Source organism: Cynara cardunculus (assembly GCF_001531365.2).
Source record: "Cynara cardunculus var. scolymus isolate 2C chromosome LG 7, CcrdV1, whole genome shotgun sequence".
NCBI classification, from domain to species: domain Eukaryota; kingdom Viridiplantae; phylum Streptophyta; class Magnoliopsida; order Asterales; family Asteraceae; genus Cynara; species Cynara cardunculus.
This window is the reverse complement of record NC_037534.1, coordinates 858,829-872,660: the sequence shown is the minus strand read 5'-3', so window position 1 is coordinate 872,660 and position 13,832 is coordinate 858,829. Positions and strand designations below refer to the sequence as shown.

Here is a 13,832-nt window from a genome sequence, read left to right as displayed (position 1 = left end):
GTTACACTTTTTATCCAATGGCCTTTCGGAAACCTATCTTCAAAAACTTGATTTTAGAAAACATAATATATCTTCGATTCAATTGAAAAAGGTATTATATTCATAACAAGAAATCTATTTTGAAAAAAACTACAATTTTTTTTTGAGATACTTTATTGTATGCACCAAAAAATGATGATCATAATACATTTTATTTAATTGGAATTTAACCATGATTATAAATGAATGTACCTCAACGACCTTGTTCACAGTTTTTTTCTGTAAAATTCAATGGCGTGGACGAATTACAGAACATGGAGGGAAGACCCCCAAAAACCGGCGGGAAATCCGGTAATTAGTCAACGCAGGGAAATGCAAAAACAGATGAAGATGTTATCGGAAGATATGAAGATTGAAGACATCAATGGAACTTGTATGACATAGATTACAATGATAATAAGTAATATATCTTTTAGATCACAGGAATTCGACTTTGATGATTTAGAATGGCAACTTCTTATTTCCACTTCCGTTAACTTTGACGGAAAATCCTAGGAGATCTTGCCTGTAGGGTAGATACGATTTCATCTTTTCTCCTTTCTGTTCTGCTCTTTTTTGAACGTAAAATAGTTCGTGAAACGACGGAGATGACGCCGTTTTCGACTTTCCGGTGACTTTGCGAACTTCGCGGGACTTGCCGTACCGTTTCCTGTTTGAAGCCTCGACTCTCTTAGGACACAAAAAGAACACCGTCTCTGACCCTGTGCTGTTGCTCCGGCGAAGCAAATCCTTAATTTTCCAGGTTCTCGAACCAGATCCAGTAGACCTACTCTTCTTAGCAAGAGTTGGCGATCCAGCGTTAGCCTTACGCCACGACACACAGAATGTTCCAGAAGGCCTATCTTCCAAATCATCCACTTCTGACGACGAAGACGATGACCTAGATTCATCGCTATCATCGACGAACAACTTATGTAACGGAATGATGAGAGAATCAACATCATGCTCATCATCTACTTCCTTAACTACACGATCTACCTCATCCTTCGTTACTAGATCGCTGTTGAAAATCGGAAAAAGTAACCGACCGGCGAGAGCGAGCTCTTCCGCTGAAAATTCTTCGCCGGCGAACTCCAAGGAAAACTCGAAATCCTCTTCATCAACCTCACTAAATTCCTGAAATTCATCAATCCGTTCCTGCTCAACTTCACGGCTGACTTTGGCGGCCGCCTTGGCCGTCAAACTATCGGAAGAGTAGCAATTGAAGCTCGGAGACACCGTTATGTCGTTGATTTCTCCGGTGAGTTGCATTTTTTCTCTCTATTTCTTTGGATCTTTGAAAGATGGATAAAAGGGTTTGATGTGAAATGCAGGTCTTTCTGTAGGAGGAGGTATTTATAGGTGGGGGATGCGTTTTTTAGCGCGTCAGGACTATTTCTAGAAGACAAAATAACCACGCGCTTGCAAACGTCATCATGACGTCATCGTCAAACTAGTCATTGTACAACGTGCTGTGATGGTTGTACCTACTCTTTACTGAACCGGTCCTACTCGGTCAACAGGTCAGAAAATATGGAAAAATATTTATTGCTATTGGTACATTTTTAGTAAATTACGTTTTTAGTCCCTATAGTTTTTTGAAATCGCTATTTTTCCCCTATAATAATGATGAATTGACGATTTTCATCCCCAATAATTTATAAATTTAGGGTCTAGCAGAGTCGAGTATTAGGTTATTGGATCTTGGTTCGGAAAAATTATACCAAGGTGGAACTAGATTCGCGTGACTTTTTCAATGTAGAGCTCGAGCTCGATGCTCGTTTATGGGCTTGTAGTCGTGATCGATTAACTTGTTTATTGGTTCGAACTTGATAATTTTTATATTTTTCTTGTATTATTTATAAACATATGGGCATGTTTGGCTCGAAAAAGTATATGATTGAATGGATTGACTTGGATCAGTTCGACTCGAATAATTTAATCGAGTTTTCGAACGAGCTGGGTCGAACATTGGTTTTATCAAGTTCGAGTCCTTAAGTTAAACGAGTTTTGTTTTGTTTTCGAGATCGACTCAAACTCGAGAATTATTAAGCTCGAGCTCTAATAGCTCGTTAAAACTMGACTTGTTTACACACCTATTTATAATTCATCTTTTTCGCCCTTATGATTTGCTATGTGTTGTTGTTTTCGTCATTTCGATTGACAATTCACTGATGTTTTGTCACTTGATACTTAAATGGTAATAAATTGCAAACGATATGAACGAAAACTACAGTTCCAACAACAACAAAGAAAAAGTTGTAATTTATATAAAATTATAAAGACGAAAAACATCGTTTATTCGTTTCCACTAATAATATTGAATTATTATTATTATTTTATAGACATTCTTTTTAAAACGTGTATTAAAATGATAAATTTATATAATATTTTAATAATACAATAAATTTTAAAATCTAAAAATAGAGAATATATTAGAGGTAAATGTGACTCTTTTTTTTAAGTATAAAATATTTATATACAGCAAATGCAACAAAAAAATTCACACATCATCCTCACATTTGGTGAGTTTTAAACCTCTGGCCTCCTTGGAGGCCAAAGACTACATGTTTAGAAATTTTGGTCTTTTAATTTAAATAAGTTATAGAAAATATGTTGGAGATGCTCTAATAACATTTTTTACCCGTGCTTACGATGTATATGTTTATTTAGGGTTGGGTTTACGTGAGACCAGCTTGTTTTCGTGAGACCACTTTTTTACACTTTAAACTTCACAACAAAACGCTGTTAATGTAAAAAAAACGAATCTTTACAGCAAAAACACTGTGAATGTCTGTGAATCTTCAAGTGTAAAAAATGGTTTTACCAAAACAGGTTGGTCTCACGTGATCTCAAGTCTATTATTTAATTTTATTTATCTTAATATCACAAAAATTAAATCAATTTTGTGTGGCAACTAAACATGTGAATGTTGTTTATAAGTATCCACGGCTACAATAAAAGAGGTTATATAACATTCATATTTACATAAAAATGCGATTTATGTATTGATTCTATAATTTGACGTCTTTTATAATCATAATATCATAAAACGCTAATTGATTAATTAGTAGAATTGAGAAAGTTTCATGTTTGAATTCGTGTAACTAACTACATATAAACATAATCAAATACATGATAAAAATCTCAGTTTAAATATAAAAAATCTAAAATGTTTAGGATAATTGTTGAGTTCTAACAAAATACTTAATTGTTATCTCTATAAAAAATTATATTATTAAACCAATAATAAAAAATGAATTAAAAAAATGTAAAAAAAAGGATATTTTTAAGTAATTAGTTTGGTACTAATATCAGTATTCGTTTTTCAAAATTTTATGATATCTTCATATTTATATTTTTATTCAAAAATAAAAACATTATCATTTTCTCAAAATCATATAAAACCGTATTATAACATAGACTGAGACAAAAATAAATTAATTAAACATTAAAATCGAGATGTATCTTGTTGTATTGTACGAGTACCGTTCTTTTGTGTGTGTGTATACACTTTCTTTCTCACACAATCTTTCGCGTATATATGCGAAAGATCATGTAAAAAAGAAATTTATGGTGAAAATATAAGAGATTTGAACTCTTGATTACTTTTAGTCTCACGTCCATTCACTGATTGTGTTTTTAGAAGATAATTGATTCAGTGTACCTCAGTGCACCTCATTAGTGTTGATATTCAATTAGGATTGATTCAAAAGTGAATATTTTTTCTTACGCTTTTCACCATAACTTTTCTTCTCACGGGAATCCAACCATATATATATATATATATATATATATATGTATATATATTGAGATCCGTAAAAATGTTACAAACCCATAAAAATATATATCAAAATCTTTTTTATATGATTTAAGACACTATTTCTGTGTATGTTTGTGTTCACTTGCATTAAGAAAAATAATATATGTGAAAGTTGTTTTCTTTCATATTATAGAACAAAAAACACACGTTAAAAAGTTTCACATTGGGAAACAAATACATGTGAATCTAACATCTTGTGAAACAAATACTTAGATCCTAACGTTTGATAATAGAAAAGGATGTAAAACGAATATTTCTAAATGGGTTCTCATTAGTTTCTAACTTCTTGTGATTCTTGATTATGTGTGTGGAGGTTCAAACGATAACATGTACATTTTTACAAAAAAAAAAAAAAAAAACATATTTATTACATGTGATAATGCAGTGACTTAATTTGTGACTTAGGTTGTACCGAAAGTTGCCTGTGTATGATTTAATATTAAATGTGGTTGACTATGATAAAAAGTTGTTCTTATATTCTTCTCACATTAACTCTTATTCTTACACGATCCATCATTTTGTGTGTGGGTGTGTGTGGGTGTATATATATATACACTAAAAGGGTATTTGCGCAATGCAGCGAGATATATCTTGATTTTAATGTTTCGTTTTATATTTTGGCTCTAACGATGTTATAATGCGATTTCATACGGTTTTAAGAAAACAAAAATGTTTTTATTTTTTAATAAAATATAAATTTGAAGATATTATAAAAACTTTAAAAAAATTAATCGATATTAGTATCAAATTAACTATTTACAAGTTATCATTTTTGTGTAATTTTTTTAATTCAATTTTTATTATAATTTGATTGAAGTTTAATAACAAACTAATTTATTTTTGGTTTAACAGAATAAATTTTAAGATAATAATTAATTGTTTTGTTATAACTCAATTACTATCCTAATTAAATATTTTAGATTTGTTATATTCAAAATGATATTTATCGTGTATTTGATTATGTTTATCTGCAAGTAGTTACACGAATTCAAACATGGAGCTTTAATAAGATGTACTCACGCACATGTATTTGTAATCTTGAATTTTAAGTAATATGCATCGATAAACAGTATTCCGTGCATAAAAATTGGTTTTTAAGAGTTTTTGCCAAATATTTTATAATATAATATAGATTAAGCTAAAGTATTGTATGTGAATTTGAATTGATATAACAAGTTAGTGGTTATCAAATTATCTTGTCTTTAATATGTTAAATTGTAGATTCTAAGAACTCATTGTTGTGCTCTCGATACCACTCATATAATCAGTAGATCGAAAACAATGCAAAAACAATGACAGGAGTTAGGATAACGACGGTTGCCCACTTGCCCTCCTCAACGACGGTATACGGGTCTCAGTTCACATTGTTGTTCTCTCTGTACCACTCATATGATCAATAGAGTGGAGACGATGCAACAACAACGATGGAAGTTAGTAAAACGATGGTTGCCTACTCGACTTCTCGAACAATGGTAGTAGGGGTTTCAAATCTGTTCTCTCCATACCACTCATATGATCAGTAGAGCTAAGACGATGCAACAACAACAATGCATCGGAAACAGGATAACGATGGTTGCCTACTTGTCTTTCTCCAACAATAGTGGTAGGGGTTTTCGTTAACATCGTAGTTCTCTCCACACCACTCGTATGATTACTAGGGCGAAAACGACGCAACAACAACGATGAGAGTTAGGATAAGAACGGTTGCCTACTTTCTTTTATTTGAGGAATGCTATATGTACTCATTTTATGTTAAAATCAGGTCAAATCATGCATATAGGATGTTGATGTGTCAGAGAACAAGAATTAATAAATAAAAGTGAATTTAACTAACCCTTTTTATTTTTTTTTACGTCTTTTCTTTATTAGTGTATTTTGTTTCTTCTCATATTCTTAAATTTTATTTTTTCTTGTTTATTATTATCAGAATGGTACTCATGCAATGAAGCGAGATATATCTTGATTTTAATATTTTGTTTTATTATTTATCTCAATCAGTGTTATAATATGGTCTTATATGATTTTGAAAGAGCGATAATGTTTTTATTTTGGGTTAAATGCATGATATAGCAACCTACTTTCATAAAATTTCTTATTATAGCATTCTACTTTTGTTTTTCTTTATTACAGCAGTGTACTTTCAAATTATTTTTTATTAAGGTATTGTACTTTAAAAAATCTACCCATAATAGCAATGACTAACTTGTTACCTTTTAAACCGGTTAACCCTTGACTTTTTTTGCTTATGTGTTTTTAATGGGGTGATGTGGATGACACATCATTTTGATGACTTAACTAAAATAAAAATAAAAACAAAAATCTATTTCAAATTATTATTAGTTATTTTCATTTTTCATTGCTATAATCTAATTTTTTTTTTACTTTTTCTTATTAAGTTGAATGCAAATTAAATATTTAAGAATAAAATATTTCTTAAATAAATATAAAACATTATTTTCGAGATATATTTTGTTTGTAAAAAAAGTAACACTTCTTACTTTATGTTGTTCAAATAAATACATATCTTTTAAAATTATCTTTAAATTGTTAACGAAATAAATTGTGATCTACAATTTTTTAATATTGTTATATTAATAAATAATTCAAAAAAATCAAATTAATTTAACAAATTTATGCATCAAGTAAAACTTTTTGAACAAATATAATATATTCTTTAAAAGATAATATTTTTTGGTAAAAAAATAAACAATTCTTATTTTCTTTTTTCAGAAAACACATATTTTTAAAAAAAAATATTAACGAAATAAGTTGTGTTCTACTAGTTTTATTGATACTGGTATATTAATGAATAATTTTTTTTACTTCATTTAATATATTTATTAAATAACATGTAAAATATCTAAATATTAAAATTAAAAATACAATGTTTAATAAGAACTAGTATATGCTATAATAAAATAAATTTAAAAGTACAATGATGTAGTAAGAAAGTCACATCATTGTAGTATATGTGGACAACCTATATGGACAATGAGGTGGCATGGAAACCTGGTATAATGGGTAAATTTAAATCAAAAGGTTATCCAATGTTATAATGGGTAAATTTTTTAAAGTACAATGTCTTAATGAAAAATAGTTTGAAAATACATTGCTATAATAAGAAAAACTGGAAGTACAATGATATAATAAAGAAATTTATGAAAGTAGATTGCTATTTTGTGCATTTTGCCCTTTTATTTTTGAATAAACTACAAATTTAAAAATATCATAAATATTTGACAGAAATATATCGATATTAGTATCAAATTAACTATTTAAAAATTTTCTTCTTTTGTGTAATTTTTTAATCCAATTTTTTTATTATAATTTAGTTTACGTTTAATAATGTAATTTTTTATAAAGATAATTATTTATTATTTTGTTAGAATTCAATAATTATCCTAAGTATATTTTAGATTTTTTTATATTTTAAAATGAGATGTTTGTCCTCTATTTGATTATGTTTATCTGTATTTAGTTACACAAATTCAAACGTAGAGTTTTAATAAGTTGTACTTACGCWCAATTTACTTGTAATCTTGAATTTTAAGTAATATACATCAATAAACAATACTTCATGTATAAAAAAATGGTTTTTAAGAGCTTTTGTCAAATACTTTATAATATAATATAGATTTCCTTGTTCATTTAATCTATTTTATGTATATGGTATTGTTTTTCTTCCCTTTTAGCATACACTCTCTTGTATGTAACTTATTTTCAAAGGTTTTCATGGAAATGGAAATGACATCTCTATCCTTGAACAGAGATATACATCCTATTCCCCAACCCTATTGCAAATCCTCCCAAAATGTTGATTACTCTTGTTTAATATAAAACATAAATACATACTTCTTTTATTTTAACCGTAGATGCTCGGGTTACTTTTGTATATCTCGACCAACCCTGAAGGGACCTCGAGAACAGAATGGACTATCTCCTAGGGGTGTTCGTGGTCGGTTTGGGTAGTTTAACCGCTAAAACCATAAACCAAACTGCAATGGGGTTTACAACTTTTCTATACCGAACGGTTTGATAGTAAATAACTAAACCGGTCAAATCTCCAAAAATAAAATTTCTACAATATCGCATTATTAAAAAATCTATACCCGAATTATAAAATAAACATTTATCTCTAAAATTATAAGAAAAACAGTGAGAGAGAAAAAAAAACTAAACGAGTCCATTAACAATAGTTAGAATTTTGGATAAATATCGAACAAGTTGAAGAACAGTTAGGAACTTTAAATTCTGATTTTTGATGGATTTCAAATTTTTGGATGAATATCGAACAAGTTGAAGAACGGTTAGGAACTTCAAATTCTGATTTTTGAAGGATTTTGGATAAACATCGAATTTTGTTGATTTTGGGAATGCAGTCAATTGAGAAGTGAAAAATAAAAACTTCACATGTCTTGAACGATTTTCTTTAATTGGGCACGAAAATTAGTCTACAACATGCAAGCTAAATTAATTAGTACATGTGTATTTTGACGGTCAGTTTGGTCTAAACTGATCAAAAAAAGCGTTCAAACTACAGACCAGGACGGTTTAACTATTTCCGGACATGACCGAACCGTCAGACCCCTAAAAACGATCTGGTTTGATTTTGTTTCATTGTTTTGAATGGTCCAACGATTTTTTTAACACCCCTGCTATCTCATCTCTAGCGGTCTTGACTTAAAAAGAGGTGGCATACTAAAAGACTAAAAACTCAATCTAATTCCCAATTAAGCTAAACCCAAACTTTTGTTGATAAGATGCACGGTTTTTTGTACGATATATGACTTTCGGATTATCAAGGGTTGAGTTTACGTGAGACAATGCCGTTTTTATGAGATACGACTTTTACACTTGAAATTTCACAGCAAAATGTTGTGATGGTATAGAAAAGTCGAATCTTTACAGCAAAAACATTATAAAGATTACCTTCACGGTGTTTTACTGTGAAGTTTCAAGTGTAAAAATCGTGTCTCACGAAAACAGCATTGTCTCATGTGATCCCAAGTCGATTATCAATATACTAGTATTATTGACACATTACTATAGAATATAGATACATAATCATTTCCAAAACTTAAAAATCATACAAACCTACAAACTGTTTTTATGTATTGTTCACACATGATAACCTACAAACCATTTTTATGTATTGTTCACATATGATAGTGTGAACTTTGATACCTCTTTTAACATTTCATAACAACAATGCATGAATATTGCAATTTCACAAGCAACGCATAGCAATAGATAAACAATTTGTATTTTATTGCAAGAATGAGAATTCGTACGTACATCTAGACTGAATTTGAAAACATATATATGATTACAATATAATCTGTAGTGGATATATTAGATGAATCAAATTTGAATTTCATAATTTAGAATGTTGATTTCTTGTGCCCGATTCGATGGATATTAACAAAGAACCCTAGAAGATCTTGCCTGTACGGTAGAAACGATTTCATCTTATGGCCTTCCTTTTCTGCTCTTTTTTGTGCATAAAATAGTCCGTGGAACGACGGCGATGATCCCTCCTTCAATTTTCCGGCGACTCTGGTCACCTCCACCGGGCTAACCTTCCGATTTTGTTTAGAGGACTTGATTTTTTTAGATCGCAATAAGAACATCGACTCCTTCCCTTCGCTGTTGCTCCGCCGCAGCAAATCCAGAATTCTCCTCCACCGTCGTGATCCAGATCCAGATCCAGCAGAACTACTCTTCTTACATTTTGTAATAGTTGATGAAACGACGTAGGACTTTGGCCTCCATATACAGAAGCTTCCAGAAGGTCTATCGTCCGATTCTTCCGATTCGGATGTTGAAGAAAACGAAGACGCTTCTCCACCATTAACAAACAACTTCTGTATCTGAATATGAACAGAAGAAGCAGTATCGGTTTCTCCAACCGGAAAATCTACATCGGCCGTCGTCGGTGAGCGTTGAACAGAGATTTGCTTACCTGAAACTTCTTCGTCGTCGAGCACCAAGGAGAACTCAAAATCCTCTTCATCAACATCACTAAATTCACGAAACTGAGCTGCCTGTTCCTGCATGAATTCACGGCTGACTTTAGCGGCCGCCGTGGCGGTGGTGGAGGTCAAACTATCGGAAAAGTAGCAGTTAAAGCTAGGAGAAAACCCTAACTCGTCAACTTCCAGTTGCATTTCCATTTCGGTTTTTGTAATTAGAAAAGGGTTTTAGGTTTGTTAGATGGAGAAATGGCTTGGTAGTTTGATTTGAAATTGGAGTATTTTTTGCAGCAGAGGTATTTATAGGTGGTGGACTCACGATGATTGGGATGGTTCACTTGGTCACGTGAGCTTATTCCCGAAGGTGGAATTTGCACGTGACTATGCTTACATTATAGCTTAGGTTTAGATCACGTACTCACGTGCATTTCATAGTTGTACTACCACACCTATTCTTCATAACTTTTTTAAAATAAATAATAGTTAAATTTCTTCTTGTTACACTTAAAAAAAAAAACTTTATTTCAGATTAATTGTATCAGATATTATCAGTTTTATTAAACGCATCTGAAAGTGAAAGATGAGGTATCCAGTCATTTGGAAGAAAACTTTTGTTCCCCTCCTCAATTAATGTGTGATCTTACAATCCACCCCGTGTGGGCTTAGCATCACCGCTGACACACCAGTCGAGTTCCTGACTCTGATACATTTTTAACATCTCAAACTAACCGTACCAGATATTGTCTATTGTGTTCATACCTGGACTCACGGTCTTAAAACATGTCTGATAAATGAAGTAAAAACTCGAAAATACAGGATCTTTTCTTTTTCCAATACTTTTCTGTCCTTTCCATTTCTTTTTCTTAGTAAAAAAAACTCGAGAACACAACATTAAGCAATAAAGATTAACAAACATACTGTTAAATCATCTGTATATCATAATCGTAAACATTTTTGTCGCGTATACAATTATAGATGCATATAAATTTACAAACTCAATAAATCATACAAATTCATAGAACAATTTTCATGTGTTGTTTCATACGTGAAACAAGTGTGAAAATGATGTATTTATATAGTATTGTTTCATATGCGAAATATTCAGAATTATTCTTGTGTGTGAGAACGTTTCACATAAGAAACAACACTATATAAACACATCATTTTCACACTTGTTGTTTCGTACATGAAACAACAAATAATAACTGTTTTGTAAGTTTCTACGAATTATTTGATTTGTAAAATAACGAGAATCTACCTCTTTGGTGAATCATGTGATACTAGTTTATTTTCATGAAACCACTTAAATAATACCGAACTTTCACAGCAACAAAGGTTTGTGAAGGTAAAACTTCACAATATTTTTGCTGTGAAAGTTCGTTGTTTTTCTTACCTTCACAATAAACTGTTGTGAAGATTCATTTTTATTTTATGGTCTCATGAGTCTCACGAAAACAGACTCATTTCACGTGAACTCAACTCTCTATATATATATATATATATAAACATATCGTAAATCACCAACATAAGAACATGTTATTCAACTATGACAACATGCTTGTGACGTATCAGATAAATAATAAATTTATATTATTTACATAAGAAGGAAGTTTCGCTTCTCATACGAAACGTTGAAGCTCCCTTAACAACTATTTAAATAATTAAATATAATTTATTTAAAAAAACAGCTAAACGAAAACTTATGACACAGTTTCCTTGTATTCAGAAGAAGTTTCACTTGTCACATCTGATATTCAATTGTCTTTTAATTTAAATAATTAATTTATAAAATAAAAATAATATTTTATGTAACTAAAAAGACAAATATTAGCTTGTTAAATAAATTGATTTTTTAATAACAAATAATTAAATTAAGCAATTATTATTATATTAAAATTATAGGAACACGTTTTTGACGAATGAAATGGATTTATGCACGAAGTTTCATATCTAGTACCAAACATCGATTGTTTATTTGATTTAACAAATCTCGTGTACATTAATAATTGTACTTTTGGGTTTATTTTTTAAAAATGTTAAAAGAAAGGGACTAAAGTTGTAAGATGGTGAAAGTGCTAGTTTAAGGGTTTAATAGACAATACTAAAAAGATGAGGACTTGTTTTGTAATTATGGAATTCAAGCTAAAGATCTAGATTTGGAGGGATTTAGATCGGAATGGATTTAAAATCATTTGTGTGTTTGGTTAGTAGGGTTTGAAATGGAATTGGATTCCATTACTATAAATAATTTATAAAAATAATTATTAAATTACATTTTTATTAATCGATTATTACAAAACAAATATTTTTTTAACATTTTTAAAACCTTATTTCATACAATCTTATGAAATCATGTGAAATCCCGAGCATCCACTAAGGATTTCAAAATCCTATGTTTATAGAATTTCAATTAAATTCTAAGATTTCAAATTCGGATAATCCAACAAACCACAATGGGATTGGAATGGATTTGAAATCCAAATCCCCCAAAATCTATTCCATTTCTGCAAACCTAACGGGACCTAAAGGGAATACCGGATAATTAGTGGGGTTGATCACGGTTCAGTTTGATTAACTGTATCATATGATGTGGATATTTGGGTATCTGAACTTAACCAGAATAAGGTTATTATCTGCAATTCGGTTTACAGTTATCTGAATTTATATGATGTGGATATTTGGGTATCTGAACTCCTTCACAACTTCATACCAAATTTTTCTTTTTTTAGATTTAGGTTGATAAATAAGTAATAATGTAAATATTTAATATTAAATAAATATATTCAATTTATATATACACGGTCTGTGCCGGGCAATACCTTCAAAAACGAACCAACTCGTGAATACATAGTTTTTTTGGTTTTCAGTTTTTGTATTAGGGGCCGTTTATTAAATGTTTATTCGGGTAATCTTTTACCAAGTTACATTACCTTACTGAATCAATATGACAAGGATCAAAAATCTTATCCGGTAAGATCGAAGACAAGAACTGAGAATCTTACCCAGTAAGTGATGACAACGACTCTTATCACGGTTAACACTTATCGGGTAAATTGTTGCATATGATACCCTTCTGGTGGACTAAATTTTTACCCCGTAAGTATTTGATGGTGTTGAATTTTTCCGGTAAGCACTTAACCCGATTGACAGTTGGTAAACGACCCCTTAGTTTTTTTCGGTTTCAGATCAAATTATCCGTCTCAATTTTCAACCACTCCTAATAACTATCCTAGTATTTCACAGGAGTTGCCGAGTTGGAGTAGGATCTCATGTCTGAGACCATTTATCAGTTACTTGTTGGAATAAATGATAAATCAGAAATATCTATCATCATCTAAATCAGTTCTTTCAAAATTTAGAATAAAATCTGAGCACGTGACAACAAATAACGTGAGTTTTTGTGTTTCCTTTAAGCAAAAACATAGCAAAGTCGAAGTAACTAGCTTTGGGCAGAAACTAGTAAGTTAAAGGTCGTTTTAAGACTTTGTTTTAACGGTCAGTTAATAGCCTAGTATGTATAAGAAGTTTTTGGTGTCTTTTTATGAGTAATCGGAGGCTTTAACTGGAAGCATATGTTTCCAAAACAGATAGTTATGGTTCATGTTACTGTTCGATCCTGATAAATCTGTCCCTATGTTCAAAAGATACATAAATTATGAAAAAGAAAAAGTCTAAAAAAACCAATGGACTTTAATGTTTGGAATGATTAAGTTCTTTGACATTCTAAAACTTGTTAAATAACTTATTGGACTTTCTAAAACCGTTAGATACATTTTTATGACCTATAAAACTGGTTAATGTAGTAAAATAATAAAGAAAAAAAATCTGCAAAAAAACCAATGGACTTTCATATTTTGAACAATTAAGTCTCTAAAGATTTTTTGAACAAAAAAAGTACTTAAATCTATAAAATGAAACAAATATACCAAAAAAATACTTACATTTATAAAAAAAAACTACTTACATTTACAAAAATGTACTTAAATTAAAAAAAAAGATTATTGATAAAATTTATTTTA

At 30.3% G+C, this 13,832-nt stretch overlaps 2 protein-coding genes across 2 annotated transcripts; both read right to left on the bottom strand.

The window, feature by feature from the left end:
* Window positions 1-480: 480 nt before the first annotated feature.
* On the bottom strand, window positions 481-1,290 carry LOC112515623. Its single transcript, XM_025122528.1, has one exon. The coding sequence runs from the start codon at window positions 1,288-1,290 to the stop codon at window positions 481-483; it is 810 nt and encodes a 269-aa protein (XP_024978296.1).
* A 7,800-nt stretch (window positions 1,291-9,090) lies between these two features.
* LOC112515873 lies at window positions 9,091-10,066 on the bottom strand. Its single transcript, XM_025122825.1, has one exon. The coding sequence runs from the start codon at window positions 10,012-10,014 to the stop codon at window positions 9,223-9,225; it is 792 nt and encodes a 263-aa protein (XP_024978593.1). The 5' UTR covers window positions 10,015-10,066; the 3' UTR covers window positions 9,091-9,222.
* Between the last annotated feature and the right edge of the window lie 3,766 nt (window positions 10,067-13,832).